This window comes from Oryx dammah, unplaced genomic scaffold, assembly GCF_014754425.2.
Source record: "Oryx dammah isolate SB20612 unplaced genomic scaffold, SCBI_Odam_1.1 HiC_scaffold_19, whole genome shotgun sequence".
Taxonomy (NCBI): domain Eukaryota; kingdom Metazoa; phylum Chordata; class Mammalia; order Artiodactyla; family Bovidae; genus Oryx; species Oryx dammah.
The window spans coordinates 5,539,018-5,563,828 of record NW_024070203.1 but is presented as its reverse complement, the minus strand read 5'-3'; the positions used below and the strand labels follow the sequence as shown (position 1 = coordinate 5,563,828).

The 24,811-nt window shown below is 37.2% G+C and overlaps 1 protein-coding gene across 1 annotated transcript in view; it reads left to right on the top strand.

The window, feature by feature from the left end:
• Positions 1-24,811, top strand: part of ADGRB3 (adhesion G protein-coupled receptor B3) — an 880,035-nt gene that overhangs the window by 439,570 nt on the left and 415,654 nt on the right. The window contains exon 13 of the mRNA XM_040261415.1: positions 1,393-1,501. Within this exon, the coding sequence (XP_040117349.1) occupies positions 1,393-1,501 (109 nt within the window). The remainder of the gene's footprint in view (positions 1-1,392; positions 1,502-24,811) is intronic.

Below are 24,811 nucleotides of genomic sequence, written 5' to 3'. Positions count from 1 at the left end.
AGAATTAAGCCTCTTCTATTTAATGTGTATTTACACATACTACACATACTCATAGACACATACACCTACACAAAAACAGAAGAAAAAATACAGTAGCAGGAGGAAGTTTGGAGCTGATGGAAATGTCCTGTACATTTTTGGAATGGGAATGAGGAACTGTCAGAATTCATAGTTTATGACTGTAACTGTAGGAATGAAATAGCATTTCTTCCCAAATCTTCCCATAATTAAAAAAATTACAGCTATCTATGCCATACATCTATGCCATTGTTCATGTCCTCAGCTATATGTAAGTCTATAATGCATTTGAAGTGTCTGATTTTTGGATTGGTGCAGCCACAGCTCCTGTAAAATATACATGCCATTCTACTGGCCACCCTGCCCAACCTGTCTTTCTGCTAATCAGAGTGTCCTTCTGCACAAGCTTTTGCAAATAGGAAGCCACTAAGACTGTCTAATCCACTTAACTTTTTTATGGCTAGAAGCTGCAGTGAAGCTGAATGACTAAAAGAAATGAACCTAACTTCAAAAGACTTTCTGCTTTAATATGGTTATATAATGTGGGCTGAATTCTTCAGCATGATGGGTTACACACGCTAAAATTCATGTGTCTTTTTAAATGGACCTCACATTCCACTCGTTATGAGCTATTGCCAGAATCAGGTCATCTGTTAGCAAACACACATCTGTTTCCAGGGTTGTGAAGTGTCTGGTGTTGGGTATCATGTGTATGTACGTGTAAGATACCTACACTAGAGCTGTTACAATCTTGCAAGTATTGCCAACATTATTATTGATACAGTGGCTATTATAATTATTAGAAATGTGTCTCTCCCAAGATAGTTATTTTGCAGTGAACTTCACAGTATGTAAATATTTATGATGGTATTGATAATTGGCTTTTTTTCTCTCAGGGTTCATCATGTAGATCCTAAGTAAAAAAAAAAAAAAAGAAGAAGAAGAAAATGTAAAATGCCCTCAAATTTCTTATTTGAGGTTGTTCTATGTTTGTGGTTGTTCTATGCTATAATTAAGTGAGGAAAAGAGCCCATCAAAAGTGAAGACATGCTACATCTAAGTGTACAATGTTTTAGATTTCTTGAGTCTCTTAGATTTATGAAGTGTCAGTCATGGTCTCATATCATCTCCAGAGTTCTTGTTGTGTGATGTTTGCTATCATTCTCAACTACTAGTTCAAGAAATACAACTATTAGATGGTTTAAAAATTAATAAACATAAATTTAAGAAGTAACAAAATTACAGCTTTGCTAGTTGTAGAAACGTGTTCAAATAAATCAGAACATATGATTTCATGTGTCATTTTTTAACTTGAGTTATGTTTTCTGTTATGTAGATTTTTTTATTCCATCTAACCTTTGTTTATTTTTGTAGATTTATCCAGGCTCGATAGAGTTAATGCAGGTGATTGAAGATTTTATACACATTGTTGGAATGGGGATGATGGACTTTCAAAATTCATACTTAATGACTGGAAATGTAGGTAAGAAATAGGATGTTTTCCCAAAATCTTACTGAAATTTTAAAAAATCATTGCAGGTATCTGAGCCATATATTTCTAAGTGTCATACCCATTGGTATATCTTTGAGTAATGTGGATAATGTATTATGGATACTTCGTGTCTGATTTTTCTATGGGCCAAACAACATATGTGTTATCCACACATACACACACACACTTGCATGCATATGTGTGTATGTATACATTTACATAGGCCTACTTGTATTTATGTGCACAGAAATATACCAAGCATTTATTATTGTCCAATCTCATGTTGAAAATATATAGTATATGCTATGTGATTATATAAAGAATACACCTTCTTGGGCTTTCGAACACTGTTCTCGAAGATGCGGAGCCACTTCCTTGCTGGGTGTCCCATGGGAGGGCTCAGTCTCCATGGGGGTGGGACGACATTTGAGAGACCTTTAGGGGTCGTTGTCACGGTGCTGCTGCTGCTGAAGTTTTCTTGAGTGAGTCCTTGGACACCGTGTGTCTCTCAGATCCCTCTGTAGTAGATCCGTAATGTTGGCATAGGTAAAAGTGAAGCATCTTTCCTCCTTTAGCCACCTATAACACTGTCTCCCATAAGAAGACATTACACAGAAAAGCAAAACCACGGGTCCGTTTGCTGCTGCTGCCTCCAGCAGTTATGTTAACTGAATGGCACATTTCTCTTTATGGTTAAAAGAAAAACTGCAAGAGCAAAGAAATATTCTTCCTAAATAGTATATGTGTCGAGTGAATACGGGTTTATAGTTCTGTTTCTTTTCTTTTCTTTAATTGGAGACTAATTACTTTACAATACTGTAGTGGTTTTTGCCATACATTCACATGAATCCACCACGGGTGTACATGTGTTCCCCATCCTGAGTCCCCCTCCCACCTTCCTCCCCTTCCCATCCCTCTGGGTCATCCCAGTGCACCAGCCCCAGGCACCCTGTCTCATGCATCGAACCTGGACTGGCAATCTGTTTCACATGAGATAATTTACATGTTTCAATGCTATTCTCTCAGATCATCCTACCCTTGCCTTCTCCCACAGAGTCCAAAAGACTCTTGTATACATCTGTGTCTCTTTTGCTGTCTCACATATAGGGTTATTGTTACCATCTTTCTAAATTCCATATACATGTGTTAGTATACTATATTGGTGTTTTTCTTTCTGACTTACTTCACCCTGTATAATGGGCTCCAGTTTCATCCACCTAATTAGAACTGACTCAAGCGGATTCTTTTTAATGGCTGAGTAATATTCCATTGTGTATATGTACCACAGCTTTCTTATCCGTTTGTCTGCTGATGGACATCTAGGTTGCTTCCCTGTCTTGGCTTAAAGTTTCCTTAAAAACTGGGAAAAAAAAAAAAAAAACCTGGAAATAGAACTGCCATAAGACCCAGCAATCCCACTGCTGGGCATACACACTGAGGAAACCAGAATTGAAAGAGACACGTGTACTCCAGTGTTCATCGCAGCACTGTTTACAGTTTTGTTTCTCTAAAGCTTCCTCTCATGATGTTTCTGGGACTCTCGTTTTCTTTCACTTGTCATGTTTTTGCAGCCTTCACATAAAGACCCCTGACTGTAGGTAATGATGTGCTTAAATCCAGATATCTTACCTCACATTCGTATTCACAAGCTTTGTAAGTTTTAGTTTGCAGATCAGAAAGAGACCTAACTTAGTAGAGGGATTAACTAGGGGAGTTCAACTGATATAGAACATAACTTCCTTATGGTTATGGCATGGTGGTTCATTCTATACTTGAAGGTCCTTTAGAACTACAGGGACTCATTTGACTCTGAGATATCTTCCAGCAGGGTAGCCTCAACTTGTAACAGGTATGGATGGTTGACTACCGGCAGTATTCTTCAGTTGAGAAGAACCTGTATAGTGGAGTACTCAAAGGTCTGGAGAGGGTTCTCTGTCCTTAGGCCATCTTTATGCAGCTCAAGGTCTTATGAGTTAGAAAGAAACTGAAAGTGTTAGTTGCTCAGTCTCGCCTGACTCTTGCGATATCTTGGACTGTAGCCTGCCAGGCTCCTCTGTCCATGGAATTTTCCAGGCAAGAATACTGGAGTGGGTTGGCATTTGCTCCTCCAGGGGATCTTCCCCACCCTGGAATTGAACCCAGGCTTAGACTTATGTCTTATGAGTTAGACTTATGTCTTAGTCTACTTTCTGGAGGTGGTGGAGACCCCAGACTTCTCCCCAGAGTGCATCTTGTGCTGGTTCAGGGATGAAGGGAGCCATCTTTGCTATGAGCAATGAGGAAAAAAAAATGACTGAAAAGAGTATCTTTTCAGTAAGTTGAATTTAGAAATGAGAGAAAATTCAAATTAAATATCCATTCAAAAGTGTCTGGGCAAAGAGAGGAAAGGTAATTTCTCTGGGAAAAGGGGGTGACATGTTGGTCTGTGAATTGGCGGCACATAAAAGAAAAACCCTCGAGAAATTTTGGGGTTGCCGATCACTCAAGATGGAACCACTCATCTAAAGGACTATGACTTTTGAGGGGAGGAAGGAACCAGGAAGTGTGCTGTGCAAAATTGGACAATTTGCAAACTAATTTACAAAGAAAAAAAAAAGGGTAAAAGCAAAGAGCTATTGTTTTCTTGATTTTTGTAAATGTTAACATCTAATTCTAAAATGCATTACTGACTAAAAGTATTATCAGATCAAAACACGGCACTGATTCAAAATGTGTTTGGAAGAAAACTTTAAAAAATAGAGCCAGTCTTAGAGTCTAGTAACTAGGCTGTTTGAATAGCAGCATGTCAAATTCCCTGTGTTACTTGTATTATTTACAACAAAAATTCCAAAAATAGCCATCAATTGCAGATGTTTATTCCTCTTTACCTTTCTTTTGACTTCCCAAAATAGATTTTTTAAAACTTTGTGTATTTTTTGTATTAAAATTAAGCTTTACCTAGATTCACCTACTTCCTTTATCATTGTTAAAGAAGTATATTAAGCATGATAACTCAAAGCAGTTTAATGTTGCAAATAAAACCAATATTGTCCTATATTGCCTTCAGCCTTGTGTAAGGACAGTGTGGTTGTCTGGCCTTCTGCTCGCTTATGCAGCACTGACTGTCCATATAAGAAAAGGTTATGTCCTGTGCATAAGTATCCCCCAATTATTACACTAGCCAAAAGAGATTTTATTCATCGTTATTGTTCCAAATACTAGCACAGGAACTGACTTACTGTTGTTTGATGACCAGAAGAAGGTTATCCTCAATAATATTTAAGATTTTTCCAAAGAATATCCATATATTAGTGAGAATTCTCCAGAGAAACAGAATCAGTAGAATATAGGTAGATACATGGAAATTGATTTATTTTGGGAGACTGGTTCATGCAGTTTCAGAGGATGAGAAGTTCTGAGCAAGCTGGAAGCCAGGAAAGATGATGGTGTTGTTCTAGTCCAAACCTGAAGGCTTCAGAGCCAAGAAAGCCAACGGTGTAAGTTCCAGTTTGAATTTAGAGACCTGGAAATCAGGAGTGCTGGAGTCTAAGGGTAGGAGATGATGAATGTCCCCGCTTAAACAGAAAGCACATTCTCCCTCCCTCTGCATTTTTGTTCTATTCAGGCCCTCAGTGGATGGTATGATGCCCACCTGCATTGGTAAGGGAGATCTATACTTAGTCTGCTGATTCCAATACTAGTCTGTTTCAGAAATACACTTACAGACACACCCAGAAATGTTTTTTGACCAGCCATCTGGGCATCCCTTAGCCCAGGCAAGTTGACACATAAAATTAGCCATCACAACCCAGTTATATCAAGTTGGAGGATACCAATAATAATTACTTACTATTCATATTCTTCATGTTATCATATTTGATACTACTATATAAATAAAACATGACCATACTGTCTTGTCAGGTATGTCCAATGTTTTATAACAAGGACACTAGAGAGAATAATTTGCAGTGACAAATTGTGAAATGTTTGAGTTAGCATTCATTTTATATCCTAAGTCCAAATATTAATTATTCAACATGAAACTTAAACACACATGCCAGCAGGCCTCCAAACACACACACAGCATGTTAGTGAAAAATAAAGTAGTAATTAATAAAGTTTGCTTATTCCTTCTGGGTATTCTTGTTTAGTGTGTTAGAGTAAGACGCCACAAAGAACTTTTTTTTTTTTTTTTAAATTTTTACTTTACAATTCTGTATTGGTTTTGGCATAGATTGACATGAATCCACCACAGGTGTACATGCGTTCCCAAACATGAGCCCCCCTCCCACCCCCCTCCCCACAACATCTCTCTGGGTCATCCCCGCGCGTCAGCCCCAAGCGTGTCATATCCTGCATCAGACATAGACTGGCATTTCGATTCTTACATGATATTATACATGTTTCAATGCCATTCTCCCAAATCATCACACCCTCTCCCTCTCCCTCTGAGTCCAAAAGTCCGCTATACACATCTGTGTCTTTTTTGCTGTCCTGCACACAGGGTCATCATTGCCATCTTCCTAAATTCCATATATATGTGTTAGTATACTGTATTGGTGTTTTTCTTTCTGGCTCACTTCACTCTGTATAATCGGCTCCAGTTTCATCCATCTCAGCAGAACTGATTCAAATGTATTCTTTTTAATGGCTGAGTAATATTCCATTGTGTATATGTACCACAGCTTTCTTATCCATTCATCTACTGATGGACATCTAGGTTGTTTCCATGTCCTGGCTATTATAAACAGTGCTGCAATGAACATTGGGGTACATGTGTCTCTTTCAATTCTGGTTTCCTCTGTGTGTATGCCCAACAGTGGGATTGCTGGGTCATAAGGCAGTTCTATTTGCAATTTTTTAAGGAATCTCCACACTGTTCTCCATAGTGGCTGTACTAGTTTGCATTCCCACCAACAGTGTAGGAGGGTTCCCTTCTCTCCACATCCTCTCCAGCATTTATTGCTTGCAGATTTTTGGATCGCAGACATTCTGACTGGTGTGAAGTGGTACCTCATTGTGGTTTTGATTTGCATTTCTCTAATAATGAGTGATGTTGAGCATCTTTTCATGTGTTTGTTGGCCATCCGTATGTCTTCTTTGGAGAAATGTCTATTTAGTTCTTTGGCCCATTTTTTGATTGGGTCGTTTATTTTTCTGGAATTGAGCTGCAGGAGTTGCTTGTATATTTTTGAGATTAGTTGTTTGTCAGTTGCTTCATTTGCTATTATTTTCTCCCATTCGGAAGGCTGTCTTTTCACTTTGCTTATGTTTTCCTTTGTTGTGCAGAAGCTTTTAATTTTAATTAGATCCCATTTGTTTATTTTTGCTTTTATTTCCAGAATTCTGGGAGGTGGATCATAGAGGATCCTGCTGTGGTTTATGTCGGAGAGTGTTTTGCCTATGTTCTCCTCTAGGAGTTTTATAGTTTCTGGTCTTACATTTAGATCTTTAATCCATTTTGAGTTTATCTTTGTGTGCGGTGTTAGAAAGTGATCTAGTTTCATTCTTTTACAAGTGGTTGACCAGTTTTCCCAGCACCACTTGTTAAAGAGATTGTCTTTACTCCATTGTATATTCTTGCCTCCTTTGTCAAAGATAAGGTGTCCATATGTATGTGGATTTATCTCTGGGCTTTCTATTTTGTTCCATTGATCTATATGTCTGTCTTTGTGCCAATACCATACTGTCTTGATGACTGTGGCTTTGTAGTAGAGCCTGAAGTCAGGCAGGTTGATTCCCCCAGTTCCATTCTTCTTTCTCAAGATTGCTTTGGCTATTCGTGGTTTTTTGTATTTCCATACAAATCTTGAAATTATTTGTTCTAGTTCTGTGAAAAATATCGCCGGTATCTTGATAGGGATTGTATTGAATTTGTAAATTGCTTTGGGTAATATACTCATTTTCACTATATTGATTCTTCCGATCCATGAGCATGGTATATTTCTCCATCTATTAGTGTCCTCTTTGATTTCTTTCATCAGTGTTTTATAGTTTTCTGTATATAGGTCTTTAGTTTCTTTAGGTAGATATATTCCTAAGTATTTTATTCTTTTTGTTGCAATGGTGAATGGAATTGTTTCCTTAATTTCTTCTTCTACTTTCTCATTATTAGTGTATAGGAATGCAAGGGATTTCTGTGTGTTGATTTTATATCCTGCAACTTTACTATATTCATCAATTAGCTCTAGTAATTTTCTGGTAGAGTCTTTAGTGTTTTCTATGTAGAGGATCATGTCATCTGCAAACAGTGAGAGTTTTACTTCTTCTTTTCCAATTTGGATTCCTTTTATTTCTTTTTCTGCTCTGATTGCTGTGGCTAAAACTTCCAGAACTATGTTGAATAGTAGTGGTGAAAGTGGGCACCCTTGTCTTGTTCCTGACTTTAGGGGAAATGCTTTCAATTTTTCACCATTGAGGATAATGTTTGCTGTGGGTTTGTCATATATAGCTTTTATTATATTGAGGTATGTTCCTTCTATTCCTGCTTTCTGGAGAGTTTTTATCATAAATGGATGTTGAATTTTGTCAAAGGCCTTCTCTGCATCTATTGAGATAATCATATGGTTTTTATTTTTCAATTTATTAATGTGGTGAATTACATTGATTGATTTGCGGATGTTGAAGAATCCTTGCATCCCTGGGATAAAGCCCACTTGGTCATGGTGTATGATCTTTTTAATGTGTTGTTGGATTCTGATTGCTAGAATTTTGTTGAGGATTTTTGCATCTATGTTCATCAGTGCTATTGGCCTGTAGTTTTCCTTTTTTGTAGTATCTCACAAAGAACTTTAAAAGATCATCATGTTTTCAGAGATTACAATTTTTTTTTAATAAAGCCAGTATGCACAGCCTCCTCACTTTTTTGGGAATAGAGATAAGCTCTTGAGGAAAAAAAAAAAAAGTTAAATAACCACATATAAAAGAAAGACCATATGATTAAGAGTCTCAGAACCTTGCTGATAGCTTAGTTTATTTCAACTTTAAATATAGGTTCAGTATTTCTGTTTTTCCTGGTTCCCGGTTTAGGTAGAAGGGTTTAGGAGCAGAGATGGTGCTGTTAGGATCACATACATACCAAATGGAATAGCTGAGATGATGAAAAAGAAGCTCTGAAAGAAATTAGCAGGGTGGAGCCGATGCTGCCTGTGGGAGCAGCACTGTTTATCGGGATAAAAGTTCCTGTAATCGATTAAGATGGCAGGAAAATGACTGACATGTCTTGGAAAGATTTAGACTTTCTTCTGAAATAAGTCACATGAAAACTTTTGAAGCTCCTTGTATCTGAAAAGTGTCCCTACTTGTATCAATGTTTGATAACTGAAATGCTCTTACATGCTAAAAATCTGTGAACTTTTTCATATAAATGTAGCATGTTTATTGTGGGAGGGAACAGGTCCATTGCCCTGACCACTTTCTCAAAAGACTTGTGACCTCAAGAAGAAGTTTATTAACGTAAGACTTGGGAAAAAATATTCTATGAACAAAGATGTTAAACAAGCCAATGAATTTATAAGGTAATTGAATATTTTTTGTATGTCATGTGTGAGTATGACATTAAAATAGACAAATGAAAGTTATAATGAATAAAATTTAGTGAGCAACTAGTAAACACTATTAAATAGCTTATGTAATTACTGAATAAATGAATGAATATGAAACATTGATGTCTACAGAGAGACTTAAATTTCAGTACACCTCAGTTTATTAAACTGTTATATTCTAAATATACTGTGTATGTTCTAAATATACTGAATAGGTAAGTGATTGATTTTTTTTGAGTAAAAATCTGAATTTTTAAATACATTTTTAAAATATTATTATTATCAGTTACCTCAGCGTGGCTATATCTTATTATTTTTTGCATTAAAGTTATTTTTGTTCAAGAAAAATATGCCGTGAGGAGTTTAAACTGACTTTTTACCCTTTCTCTTCAAACATTTTCTCCTTTCTTCCTTTCAGCCCCATGTTTCATCACTTTCCTGAAATGCCTCTCAGAAAAGCCTTCTGGAATCTCCCTATGGTCAAATCAAACCTCTTCTCATACTTCAGCCTCAGGTCCCCTGTGCCTTGTTAACCATTCTCTCTTGAAACTGTCCATTCTTTTAGCATTTGCATATTTATTATAGAAGAAAATAGAATTTGGGGATGAAAGTCAAACTCATGACTCAGAACTATTTAGAATTCTTGGAGCCAGTAGCATAAAGCCAGTCACTGAGCAGGAGATGTGACATTGTTTGCAGTCCCAGACAGAACAGGGCATATGCAGTCTCACATGATCAGAGTGAGAGGGCAAGTGCGTGCGTTCCAGCTGCTCTCAGTTCAGTTCCGTTCCGTTCAGCCACTCAGTCGGGTCCAGCTCTTTGCGACCCCATGAATTTGCAGCACGCCAGGTTTCCCTGTCCACTACCAACACCTGGAGTCCACCCAAATCCATGTTCATTGAGTTGGTGATGCCATCCAACCATCTCATCCTCTGTCTTCCCCTTCTCCACCTGCCCCCAATCCCTCCCAGCATCAGAGTCTTTTCCAATGAGTCAACTCTTCGCATGAGGTGGCCAAAGTACTGGAGTTTCAGCTTCAGCATCATTCCTTCCAATGAACACCCAGGACTGATCTCCTTCAGAATGGACTGGTTGGATCTCCTTGCAGTCCAAGGGACTCTCAAGAGTATTCTCTAACACCACAGTTCAAAAGCATCAATTCTTCAAAAGCATCAAATCATGAATATGCTATCTAGGTTGGTCATAACTTTCCTTCCAAGGAGTAAGCGTCTTTTAATTTCATGGCTACAATCACCATCTGCAGTGATTTTGGAGCTCCCCAAAATAAAGTCTGACACTGTTTCCACTGTTTCCCCATTTATTTCCCATGAAGTGATGGGGCCAGATGCCATGATCTTAGTTTTCTGAATGTTGAGCTTTAAGTCAACTTTTTCACTCTCCTCTTTCACTTTCATCAAGAGGCTTTTTAGTTCCTCTTCACTTTCTGCATGCTCTAGATTTGCATAAAGTCACTGCAGACTGCTTTATAGTTTTCTGTTATATTTTTAGTCATTTCCATAATCACTTCAAGGAACTTCTTGTGTTTGCCTTATTTATTGGTAAGAATACCCTATTCTTTAGAAATTACTTGTTTTAATTTTGGACTTAAAACCTGAATTGTGTTCACCAAACTGAATTCAATGATCAGTGACGTGAGGCATGTTGCAATCTACTGACTGTGTTCAATTAAAAAATGAAAAGAATTTATCTCTTAAGCAAAGCCTTTCCTCAGTGATCCACGTCATTAAAATGTATGAATGATCTTACAAGGATATTGCAGTCTAGTTGTGCCCCTGAAAGGATTTCATAGATGAATAAAATACCAAGTATACATTGGTACGTGGTGTCTTGTAAACCAAACATTACAGAGATTCATTCCTAGAGATGCTGTTCCATGCCAAGAATTGGAAATTTTTCTTAAAGAAAGAATCATTTAGAGTATACTGAGAAGGATGGCTGGAGTGTTGACAGGGTAGCAATCTGAGGGACAGTGAGTGGCAAGGAGGTGCTGACATTCCAGAATGTTCTTCTAGTGAAAACAGAATAGAGTTCTCAAAGTTGAGATAGTGTTTAGAGGCTAAGTGGTCTATTTTGATAAAGATGCCAATTTACGGAAGTCAAGGAAATGAGACTAAGTTGGAGAGGCCTGCGGAGGCCTGGTGTAAGACAGTTTCTGGTTCTGAAGAGAATAGGGAGCTCCTGAGGCTCAGCCAGATGCAAGAGTTGTGCCCCAGAGAGACAACAGTTACAGCAGCAATAGAATTTGTTGAAACTGAGAATGACTTGAAGACTAGAAGGTTTTTTATAATATCCTTTTAAATAATATTTTTATAATATCTCCATGCAGGAGATAATTAAGAGTTGATCATAGAATAGAACCCAAAACGTGGTCACTGGTTTGAGACTCTGAAGGTAGAAACGATGGCATTCCATAACTGAATGAAGTGTCATAAAGAAGGAAGGAACTGGAATCCTATTCATTCAACAAATATTTGAGAATGTCTTTCACATATTAGTGTTTAAATGCAAATGTACCTCTCCAGTGAAAAATAAAATTTAGTCTTGTTACCAGTTTTAGGAAGGTCAAAGAGGATCCTCCTTTGTGGATCTTGGCTCTTTGTAAGGACGCAAAGAATCTGAGGTCTTAGATATGGCAAAAACAAGTTTATTAAGGAAAGAAAAGAAAGAACACCTCAAGGGAGTGGCGGGCCAAGCCAAGAGAGGCACTGGCTTCAGAAGGATGAGGTATGGGTGTTTTCAAGAGAGGGCTTTTACATATTCATCTAGGCAGGTGTGGACTGACCATTTGCATTGACAGTTACAAGCTACATACCAACAGGCTCTATTGTGCATGCTTTTCCCATAATTCAGTCTGTCATATAAGATATATGTATATATAGAATATTTATGAATGCTTAATGGGCTCCTGGCTGTCTAAGGTCACTGGAGAACACAGCAGCACATGTCCAGGAGTTGGAGAAGGCCCTGTGGTTAAATTGTATCCATTGTGTGCCTAGGGCACCTGTACCTCAGTTGGAACAGTCTCTGGTTATTTTGTAGCATATCTGTGAGCTCTCCTGGATTGCACTGGGACCTGTTTGAGATGGGGTTTAAAGATCAGCTTGAATCTGCGAGGCTACCCCTCCTTGCTCATGCCTAACTTTCTACGTAACAGTCTTAGGCATTGGTAGAGAAGCAACAGTTATATACACTTGGTAGTCAACTGCAGAGAAGTGATCAGATCAGATCAGATCAGTTGCTCAGTCATGTCTGACTCTACAACCCCATGAATCGCAGCACACAAGGCCTCCCTGTCCAACACCATCTCCCGGAGTTCACTCAAACTGACGTCCATCAAGTCGGTGATGCCATCTCATCCTCTGTCTTCCCCTTTTCCTCATGTGCCCAATCCCTCCCAGCATCAGAGTCTTTTCCAATGAGTCAACTCTTCTCATGAGGTGGCCAAAGTAATGGAGTTTCAGCTTTAGCATCATTCCTTCCAAAGAACACCCAGGACCAATCTCATTTAGAATGGACTGGTTGGATCTCCTTGCAGCCCAAGGACTCTCAAGAGTCTTCTCTAACACCACAGTTCAAAAGCATCAAATTCTTTGGTGCTCAGCTTTCTTCACAGTCCAACTCTCACATCCATACATGACCACTGGGAAAACCATAGCCTTGACTAGACGGACCTTTGTTGGCAAAGCAATGTCTCTGCTTTTGAATATGCTATCTAGGTTGGTCATAACTTTTCTTCCAAGGAGTAAGCGTCTTTTAATTCCATGGCTGCAGTCACCATCTGCAGTGATTTTGGAACCCCCAAAAATAAAGTCTGACACTGTTTCCACTGTTTCCCCATCTATTTCCCATAAAGTGATGGGACCAGATGCCATGATCTTCATTTTCTGAATGTTAAGGAGTAATAGTTGAGGCCAAAGAAGCTTTTTCAATTCTCAGAACAGGAAGAAGAGGGTAAGAAGGAAGGTGATACCTGTGTGTGCATGTGTGTGCTGAGCTGCTTCAGCCATGTCCGACTCTTTGCAACCCTATGGAGAGTAGGCCTCCAGGCTCCTTTGTCCATGGGACTCTCCAGAAAGAGTACTACTGACTATGTGTGGTGATGGATGTTAACTATGCTTATTGTGGTCATCATTTCACTAAATATAAAAATATTGAATCATTATGTTGTCCACTTGAAACTAATGTTATATTTCAATTATATCCAAATAAAAATTATCTCTATGTATGAGTATGGAGAGATCTCTAGAATATATTGTCACCCGGAAAAGTAGGTATAGTAATAAACCAGGTTAAGAAATATACTTTATCTTCAGATAAGATTTACAGATTATACTGGAAGGAAATCATGTAAGTTATTGAACAGAAATCAATGTTGACAGGGAAAATGAAAAAACAAAGAATGTTTGCTGGTGTCAGAATAAGAATAGTCAGAGATAGTCAGTATAAAATGTTCCAGAATAAGACAGTAGAAAATCAATGTCATATAATTAACAGGAGACAGAGAACATGTCAAAATGAATACTGTAGTTAATATGAATTGCTAATAAAGTTCAGAACAGTAGAGTTAAGAAACATCTTGCATGATAGCTGATGGTGTAACATAACAGTTTTACAGGAAAAGTGCATACCCAATGAACAAGAACTATATTTCCAAGCTCTTTAGCTTGGAAATGGATTCACCCTTAACATTCTGATACAGTTATCTCTAAGGATTTACTTTGCACAGATCAATGTTGCTTACTGCTGTCTCACAGCTATTCTTTCAAAACTATTCAAAGTTGGCAATATCAAATAAAAAAGGAATATTATTAGGCTAAAAAGTCTCAAAATATATGTTATAATTATTAGCTTTATTAAGGAATTTCAGAAGTCACTCCTATATACACCCTAAGAGAATATTCTGAAAAGTATAGTTACCATTTTCCCTTGTTAATCCAATAAGGCCAATGCCTTTAAAACATTAACATTAAGACACTTTTCTTTGCCAAGCTAGATATTGCTGTCTGTTCTTGGTTTAGAAATACGAGACACTGGGCTTTTCATAATGAACATTCACACTTGATATTTTCTGGAATCGAATCCAAATTCAATCTCAAGGATGGCATAATACAATTTTGGCATCTCCTTTCTCTCCACAATGCTGTCTCATCAACATCACATTTATGTTACTTCTTACACTCACAGATAAGTTTAATCATTTCTTTAGTAGAATATCTTGTTCTTCCATTGAGAAACCCACCTTCAATCTGATGATGTAATTATAAAAATAAAGTGGCTTCTCTTTCTAGGTTTATTTTCCTGTCACTGTTTCCATTTGTTGCTTGTACATCTCCATCACTTGTTTCGCTTTCTTTTTTTGAAAAAACAGATGCCTGTAGTCAGTTGACACCAAGCCTGAAAAATACATAATTTAACATCTTTTTGGTTGTTTATCTGTAGCACCTGATGTTGGTTAAGTCAGCTAGACTTGAGTCTGAAAGCGTTAGATTCTACCTCATCTGCCTGGCTCACCACACTTTTTCTTGCTAGACATGTGAAGCATGTGGTATGTGTTTCTTTAGGTCAGAAAGAACAAACTAAAAATACTTGTCTTTTTTGTTTGTTTGTTTGTTTGTTTAATGATGCTAATGCACCAGTTTCCTTGAGAAAATAGATAGTTCAAACATTGTTTTTAAAACTATGGTTTGGAATGATATGCAGCATTGAGTTCTTTGAATAATTTCTCATTTAATAGGAATTACCTTATTGTATTTTCTATGATCCAATTATTACAAATGGTTGGGGGTGAGTGTCGGGGGAGGCTGCTGAGAAAAAGTCATACCTGATGCTTCTAGTGGCAGGAAAGACCTACTCCTCCTGGGAATATCATGCTCTCCTTTCAACCCAGCTGAAACCCCTTCAGATGCTCTCTAGTGTCAGTATACTAGTCTGGTAATAACTGGTGGATTTAATTGGCATTAAGAGAGTGTCAGGTTCTGTTCTAGGTTCTGGGGACTTCTCAGTGAACAGACCAGATGAAGCTGTTGTTCTGTGGAACCTGTGTTTTATAGCAGAGACAGAGGTCAATCAATCACCGTCTAACATGCCCAGTGATACTAAGTGATATGAAGACAAGTAAAGGAATCCATCAGGAGGGGTCAGAAAGGGGAGAGAGGAGGGGCTGGACGGTAGAGAAGTGCTAATTGAAGAGATGCCCCGAGTGTGTGAGGCGTGGTGATCTGTGGTGACAGAACATTTCCAGCAGAAGGAATAAGTACAGACGCCCTGATGTGTCCTTGTGCTCGACACCTTAGAGGCCTGAAGGAGGCCAGTGATGGGGGGTGGTGGCTGACAGAGGGGCCGTGGAGGAGCTGGAGTCAGAAAGGGGCTGAGGACTAGACCATGGAGGGCTTTTGACCGTAAGTCTGAACTAGATGCAAAACCACTGAAGAATCTGAGCCGAAAAACCAGACCAGATTGATGCCTGTCCTGAAAGGACCCTTCTGACTTATGGAGACAGTCGAGGTTATGAATGGACATGCGGAGATGGGAGGGTAATTATTGTAATAGGCCAGGCAAGAGAGCTCTGTGGTTTGCACCTGATGGCAGTGGAAATAATGCAAAAAGTCAGATGCTGGAGGTATTTCAATGATTGATCTGACCAAGTGTCCTGACAGAAATAGGGTGTGAAAGAGACAGTCAAGGAAATGTCTCCATTATGTCTCCAAGAACACAACAACAAAAATAAGACAAGTTGATTTCCAAATTCAATGACCATGTAAATGTCTCCTCAGTTTAAGATCCAAAATAAGTTGTTTGGTTTATTTTTTCCTAAATTCTTTTCATTGAGATATAGTTGACATATAACATTGTATCAGTTGGAGGTGTACAACATAATGATTTGATATATGTATTTATTATGAAATGATTAAGGTAATCATTTCAGTCAACATTCATGACCACAGTTGCAATTTGTGTGTGTGTGTGTGTGACTAGAACTTTTAGGATCGACTCTCTTAGTAAATTTCAGATATATAATAGAGGTTGTTTAGTTGCCATGCTGTTTCTTCTTCATGTACTCTTGCTTCCTGAGGCCGACAAATACTTGCTCTTACAGCTTAAGCAGCTTTACCCGTTGAAACCATCAGCATTCTGTCATCGTTACAACCTCTGAATCCTTGGTCAAAATCTAGAATGAAACTGTTCCTTAAGATGACTTTTTCAAGCCATCAGATTGAGTTGCCAGTTAACATATTAAATAAATTCTACCTTTCCTACCATTTTTGTATTTTTCTCTTCTGGTTATAAAGTCACGGGACCTCAAGAATGAAAGAACACTTATGAATCAACTAAGTCCAGCCATAAACTTGTTAGTCCATCTTACTTCAAGTACTTTGTAATTTTAAAAAGTTTTTTGGAACATAAAAAATAAATAAGTTTATTATCTGAGTTGGAAAGGTCTTTGCAAGGCACATTTTTTCTAATTAAAAAAAATATTATTTTCTAGTAGCAATACTCTCATAATTATAACCATGGACCGTAACATAGAAAAATCTTATCATATGATTGTGTTTCAAATTAACAGTAGAACTGTATTCTTTTATAAGTTAACTGAGGTGAAAATAGATACATCATAGTTACATATAATAATAGTTACATAATTCCAGGTTTATCTATCTGATCTGTTTTATATATTCATACTCATGAAGTCATTTTAAAATGTTTCTTATCCCTGAAAAAACTCAAACTAGAAAACCTTGTTAATAACTATTCTTTCTCATTTCAGGTAACCCAGATATCCTAAACGTTTTCTCCAGTGTCCCTGTGCTATGCCAACTCTTAGCTCTAGTCCTAACTACTGCTATGCTATAAATCTCTCATGTGGTCTCCAGATCTTAATAGCGTCTGTTACTTTTGTTATTGTTCAGTGGCTAAGTCATGTGCAACTCTTTGGGACACCATGGACTGCAGCACAAAAGGCTTCTCTTTCACTCTCTCCCTTAGCTTGCTCAAACTCCTGTCCATTGAGTCGGTGATGCTATCCAAACATCTCATCCTCTGTCACCCCTTCTCCTCCTGCCTTCAATCTTTCCCAGGATCAGGGTCTTTTCCAGTGAGTCAGCTCTTCACATCAGGTGGCCAAAGTATTGGAGCTTCTGCTTCAGCATCAGTCCTTCCAATGAATATTCAGGGTTGATTTCCTTTAAGATTGACTCCTTTCCTTTAAGATTGACTCTTTGATCTCCTTGTTGTCCAAGGGACTCTCAAGAGTCTTCTCCAACACCACAATTCAAAAGTGTCAATTCTTCAGTGCTCAGCTTTCTTTATATTAAAATTCTCACATCCATACATGACTACTGGAAAAACCATAGCTTTTACTATATGGACCTTTGTTGTAGAAGTGATGTCTCTGCTTTTTCATACACTGTCTCAGTTTGTCATACCTATTCTTCATCCTGGTTTAATTTACCATTAAGAAAGAATAGAATCTTTTCTATTATGGTTTATTACATGATATTGAATATAGCTACCTGTGATATATAGTAGGACCTGGTTGTTTATCCATCCTATATATGATAGTTTGTATGTACTAATCCCAAACTCCCAAACCATCCCTACCCTACTCCAAAAGACTATTAACAAAATGTATATATTCAAGAAGAAAGAATAGAGAGTCAGCATGTTGCTACTTTGGCATATCTCCTTTCTTATAATATCTTATATATACATTATCTGACTACACATTTTAATGAAAATTCCCTAGCCATAAAGTGACTGTTATTCTAAGGAACTCTTTTCAGTGGAGCCATTTGAGTACAATGCATAGAAAAATGTTTTTGTTAGTTTGTTTCTACTTTTATTCCTCAGGCTTTCCAGGAAATGTTTTGGTAAAGCATCCCTAGTATTAGAGTGCTTCCCAAATTAACTCTTTCACAAATGCTTCCAATGCAACCTTGCTGCCAGAGCATTAAGGGCACTCACGCAGTGTGACCTCATCAGTGCTTCCCGTTCAGAGTGGATGCATTTTTATCCCTTGGCATCTTAGTAACTGAAAGTTAAGGATTGGTTGCATTATCTTGCTCAGCCAACCACATTCTAACCTACTTCTTTTATATAAAGAACTTCACTGTAGCCTTTGATATGATTCTAGGGGAATCGTACTCATAGAGTCTCTATTATGCATCAAAGTAAAATGAGTCCTAACATTTGTATTCTTTTACTGTATCATTTTCATATATTTCTATTTTATTAGAAAATTCAAAATTGTTTTTCTGACCAATTGCACATTTTAAAGGATGCTTGAATAATGCTTTTTCTCTGAATCTTTTATAACATATCTTGGCTGGGGAAAATTTCGTAAGCTTATTTGTCATTCATTCATTCTCCACCCCTTCTGTAACTGTCCAGGAGAGAATGCCCAAATAAAGACCAAATCTTTGGCCTAGTCCTGGGATTTATTTTGGATTTTTGTATTTACTTGGAAAATGCTCATTGTCTGAAAAAATCTAATGAGGTCACACAAAGCTCAGTTGGAAATGTACAACATATAGGATCACAGGGTTGCTCAGCAGTGTAGAAGCAGGAACAGGAAAAATAGAGGAGAGGCTGGCTTCTAGCATCGCTGTGCGTGTCTGTGAAAGAAGAGTTAAAAGCTTAAAGGATAGTTTGTGTTGTATATTAGATTCCACATGTAAGTGACATCATGTGATATTTGTCTTTGTCTGACTTTGCTTAGTGTGATCATCTCTAATGGAAAATATGAATATATAAGTGCAAATTTATGTATATACATATGCATACATATATATGTAGAACTTAGTCACTTGATTGTACAGAAGAAATTAATATGGCATTTTAAATCAACTACACTTCAATAAATTATGTTTTAAAAAAGTTGAAAGTATGAACGGCATGTTACAGGGATGATGAAGAAGTGTGTCCTAGGGCTATATCTTTGTGTGTTAGACACAGATGGTAAAAGCTGCCCTGAGACAGAAAGCCACAGTTTCAGAACTTAAGATTTCTGGTGAGAACAAGACTGAGATTTCTTGGGTTTCACTCATGTTGGCACCTAGACTTAACCACAAACATTCTGGATTTGAATTTTAACTGTTCTTGGTAAAGAACATGAGTTTTAGCAAAGAAGTTGCTGTCCCTTTTGTGCCCTCTGGAAGCTGTAAAGAGCTTTGACCAAACGGATCAGTGCTTTGCTTCAGTCCATCAGCTGGAGATCAGGGGGAAGATTCTAGTCAGGGAAAGGCTTTCAGATTAGCTCAGGGCCATGCTGGAGACGGAACGGCTTCCTAGTGCCCTGAGACACTGCCTCTGAAAGACAGACACGTGCACACTGCTGTATGTAAAATAGGTAACCAACAAGGACCTGCTGTAGAGCACAGGGAACTCTGCTCAACATCCTGCAATAACTAAATGTGAAAGAATTTGAAAAAGAATATATATATATATATATATATGATGCTGAAATGATAGGTCTTCTCAGTCTGACTTCATTCTTCTGTTTGAAACAGTAATGTCAGACTCTGATAGGCTCATTTATAGACTGGAATAGAAATAGAAAACAGAAAGCTAACTAAAAGCAACATTTGTGTATGTCTGGTCTCTACTGGTTTATGCAATAAGGATTTGGAATCACTAAATTTGTCACACACAGGCCATCTTTCTGATTTTGCTGTTCAACTGAATTAGAAGGATGTTACTATGAGTTTGTGTGAATATGAAAAACAGTCCTATTTTAACTGTCTCTATGGCAATAATTGCATATCTCTATGGCTAATACTGGTTTGCCTCTACAACAATAACCAGTGAAAAGAAGTGCTAAATTCCTTGTCATTAAAAAAAAAATGTTTTTCTTTTTATGGTTTCCCCTTTCCAAATATTTTACTTGATCAAACCAAGAGTTATTTACTAAATTGTTCCTCGTCTCCATTGTTTCCTTCACTGAATTCCAAAAATAAAAATAAAAAGGTTGTCATCTGAGTCTGACAGAAAACTCTCACCCAAATTAAAGACTGATGCTCTTTATTTCAGTGAATGCTGGGATGCTGTTTTGTACCTAGAAAGACTTGCTGGCTTTGGAGCCTGACCGGCTGCAAATCTTGGCCGTGTCACAATTAGCTGAACTTCTCTGTGTCACTTCATCTCCAAACCCCTCAGGGTGCTCCTTTCAAAAGTAGAAGTAATGGTCTCTTTCCTGAAGAGTTACAGTAAAAATTAAAGATATATAGATGTATATATATATCTGTACACAGGTACACACACATCTATATATACACATATATATGTACACACACACACACACACATCATCTGGCGTGTGATAGACCCTTAGGCCCTTAGTAAGTGGGAGTGGATAAGACAGGGCAGTGTGTGGGCTCTGATACTGATGAAATGTGGGACTTTGGTTAGGTCACTCCATTCCCATAGGCATAGTCTGCTCCTCTAGGGAGCTTCTAAAGTTCCTACCTACTCTCCTTTTTTTTTTTTATTTTTAATTGAAGGATAATTGCTCTACAACCTACCTACTCTTTAAGACTCTAAGTTTTTGATTGTTGTTTTGTTTGTTTTAGGAAACTTTTTGAAATATAATTGCTTTACAATGTTGTGTTAGTTCTTTTAAAAACTAAAGCTACCATATGACCCAGCAATCTCACTGCTTGGGCATATACCCTCAGAAAACCACAGTACATAAGTACATGCATACCCTGATGTTCATTGCATACTACTTACAATAGCCAGGACATGAAAACAACCTAAATGTCCACTGAGAGATGAATGGTTGTAGTTGTTTTTAATCTCAAGAGTACACATACTGTTTACTTCACAAGGCAACCAATTCCTGTATTTACAGGTTTATGCAATAACTAAATCTGGAAAGTCACTGATGTCATGTCTGTCTGTTTGGAAGTGTGTTTGTTTTAGGGCTGTCTTCTGTAGTAGAATGCCACTAATGGTCCACAAACATTTCAGTGGTACTTGCACTTTGCTGTCTTAAGAAGCTCCTTTCTTCCATGTATTTATTTCTCATTAGTCAAATCCTAGCTCTTCTAAATGATTTATAGAGGCAAATCTCTTCAGCTTTAATTTTATAATTTCTGTCCCTTAACATGTAATACGTCACCTGTTGTTTGCAAAATTGTATAAACCATCTTTGTAGATGCATTACATAATTCTGTAGTGTTAAATCCTCCTGCATTCATAAGTGAATTAGTTCTCATTTATTCTTAAATAATATCTTTGAATAGGCAAAAACTACTTTTTTTGCATTAGTTATTCACTTAAAATTTTCATGTGAAGAACTTTAACTTTAGAAAGGTAAGTAATGACATGTGGCTAGTTTAATGTGTTCCCTTTAATTTTATCTTCTGTTTTTGTCTGTGGATTATGAATATGAGAGAGCAGATATGAAGGAATGTGCTTGTGTGTATATGTTCTAAGATATTCTGGGCTTAGGGGAAAATAGTGTTTTTTTTTCCTTTAAAGTTACATCAAAGACTAAAGATACTTTTAAAGAAAAGTTACACTGAATTGAAAACCCAATAGCAATAGGCTTTGAAAACCACATAACTTTCTATGCTGAACAATATTTTGTTCAAAATGCAGCTGATAACCACAAAGTAGGATGTTATAATAGGGACTTAACAATTCACAAAGGAATGATTTATATTGGACAATAGCTTATATATCCAAATATATGTTCTGAAATGAAATAAAGCTTGATACATAGAAATTATTAAAAGGGAGATATAGTTAAGATGAAGATACTGAAACATTTTCTTTGCCACTACAAAACATTTTAATGGTATCCAACTTTGATATCCATTTGAGCTACTTTATTATTTTTAGAATTATGAACCTTCCTCCTTTTGAAGCATCTGGTCTTCATTATTTGAGAACATTAATCTCTACCTCCTTTTTTTCCAGACAATTTCCATTTGCTTTCCCCCAGACTCATTGCCTGGTTAATTTTCTTTTAGCTTTTCCTAACTCCTTCATTTTTTTCTTTTATATTCCCTAAAATATATTAATGTTTATTAAAGAGGATAATCATCTTTAAAACTTATTCTAATACTCCTTAATATTTCAAAAATATCATAGTATATGAAAGTATATAATATTTACTTCTAAAGTATCTATTAATTGCAAAGTAAGTATATTATTGAGCAGAATAATTTAGACTGCATAGGTGAAGTAATTGGTTTATATGCTGTTTTTAATAACATAGATTAATGTAGTGAAATAGAGCACTCAGTCTCAGTGTACATTTTTATTTGTGCATGCATGCAAATGAGGAATAAAAGTACATTGTTGTTTAGGGATTATTTTGGGGTTTTTGATTTCACGATCCAAAAACAAAAATGTTTTTTTTGGAACTTGAAGAGAAAGAAATGATGTTCACAAATATAGAACTTATGTATTCATTAAAAAAAGAAATACTTTAACAGAGTATAGTTGGTGTACAATGTTATATTAGTTTCAAATGTACATCAAAGTGATTCAGTTATACATATATATATAACATACATATGTTATATATATATATTTATGCACACATTGTAAATATGTATATTCCCATCAACAGTGTAGGAGGGTTCCCTTTTCTCCACAGCCTCTCCAGCATTTATTGTAGTTTCTTTCTATATAAGAGTTATTTTCTTTTAAAATTTTGGATCTTCCACAGTATTTTACACAAGGTACAGAATGGTTGAGGTGAAGGACAGAAGGAAATTGGCATATGTCATGTCATACTGTGTATAAAAAATGAGCTGTCTTTGGCTTCACTTGATCTTAGCCAAAAGGTTGCAAAGTGGTAACTCTCTTTGGCTTAATCCTCATGAAATGTTATTGATTTTTTACAGATGGTCAAAAGCAAGAGCAATTAAATGACTTGCCAAAGATCACAAAGTAATTGGAAAACCAAGTGTATTTGTCTTCACAGCCCAAAGATATCACATTAAACTCCAGTGCATGCCACTGAGACTTTGGAACACCTCATTCATTAAAAACATAAAAACAGGATCCTGGTACACAGCAGTATAATTGACACTTCCTTTCCTTTGGGAGCTTATAGTCTACCGTGGGAGGCAAATAATAAATGAATCAACGTAAAACTGAATAATATTTACCTGTCAATGTGCTGTGTGCTCAGCTGTGTCCAACTCTTTGCAATCCCATAGACCGTAGCCCACCAGGCTCCCCTGTCCATGGAATTTTCCAGGCAAGAATACTGGAGTGGGTTGCTGTTTCCTTCTCCAGGTTACCTGTTCATAGAGCCATAAAAAATAAATAAGTTATATCGTAGATAGGAAATGGGGGAGTTGAACCTCTTTAGATGGGGTGGTTCAGGTAGACTGAGCTAAGGAAAGCACAATTTAGCAGAGATTCAAGGATAAGAGGAGACATAATCTTCTAGATGGAGAAGAAGAGCCCTGTGGTGGAGAGGAAAAAAAGTGTGCAGCCAACCTTGGGGGGGTGGGGAGGGGGAGTGGATGGTGCTTTAGTCATGACTCACAAACAGGCAGGCGCCAGCTACAAGAAGATCATCGGGTAGGTGTGGGTTTACTCTAAAAGCACTGGTAAGTCATTGAATTACTCCCAGTATGAGGACAGCATGCTCTGATTTACATTTTTCTTTCTTTTTTAAAAATTTTATTTATTTTAGTTGGAAAATATTACAGTATTTTAGTGGCTTTTGCCATACACTGGCAAGAATCAGCCACAGGTGCGTATGTGTCCTCCATCCTGAACCCCATCTCTCTTCCTCCCCACCCCATCCTCCTGGTTGTCCCAGTGCAGTGGCTTTGAGTGCCCTGCTTCATGTATCAAACTTGGACTGGTCATCTATTTCACATATAATACACATGTTTCAATGCTATTCTCTCAAATCATCCCACCCTCACCTTCTCCCACAGAGTCCAAAAGACTGTTCTATACATCTGTGTCTCTTTTGCTGTCTCTCATATAGGGTTATCGTTACCATCTTTCTAAATTCCATATATATGGGTTTGTATACTGTATTGGTGTTTTTCTTTCTGACTTACTTCACTCTGTTTAATAGGCTCCAGTTTCATACACCCCATTAGAATGGATTCAAGTGCATTCTTTTTAATAGCTGAGTAGTATTCCATTGTGTATATTACCACAGCTTTCTTATCCACTCATCTGCTGATGGATATCTAGGTTGCTTCCATGTCCTGGCTATTATGAACGGTGCTGCGATGAACATTGGGGTACATGTGTCTCTTTCATTTCTGATTTCCTTGGTATGTATGCCCAGCAGTGGGATTGCTATGTCCTATGGCAGTTCTATTTCCAGTTTTTGAAGGAATCTCCACACTTTTTTCCATAGTAGCTGTACTAGTTTGCATTCCCACCAACAGTGTAAGAGGGCTCACTTTTCTCTGCACCCTCTCCAGCATTTATTGTTTGTAGACTTTTTAATAGGAGCCATTCTGACCTGCGTGAGATGGTACCTTATTGTGGTTTTGATCTGCATTTGTCTGATAATGAGTGATGTTGAGCATCTTTTCATGTGTTTGTTAGCCATCTATATGTCTTCTTTGGAGAAATGTCTGTTTAGTTCTTTGGCCCATTTTTTGATTGGGTCTTTCATTTTTCTAGTATTGAGCTGCATGAGCTGCTTGTATATTTTTGAGATTAATTCTTTGTCAGTTGCTTCGTTTGCTATTATTTTCTCCCATTTTGAAGGCTGTCTTCTCACCTTGCTTATAGTTTCCTTTGTTGTGCAAAAGCTTTTAAGTTTA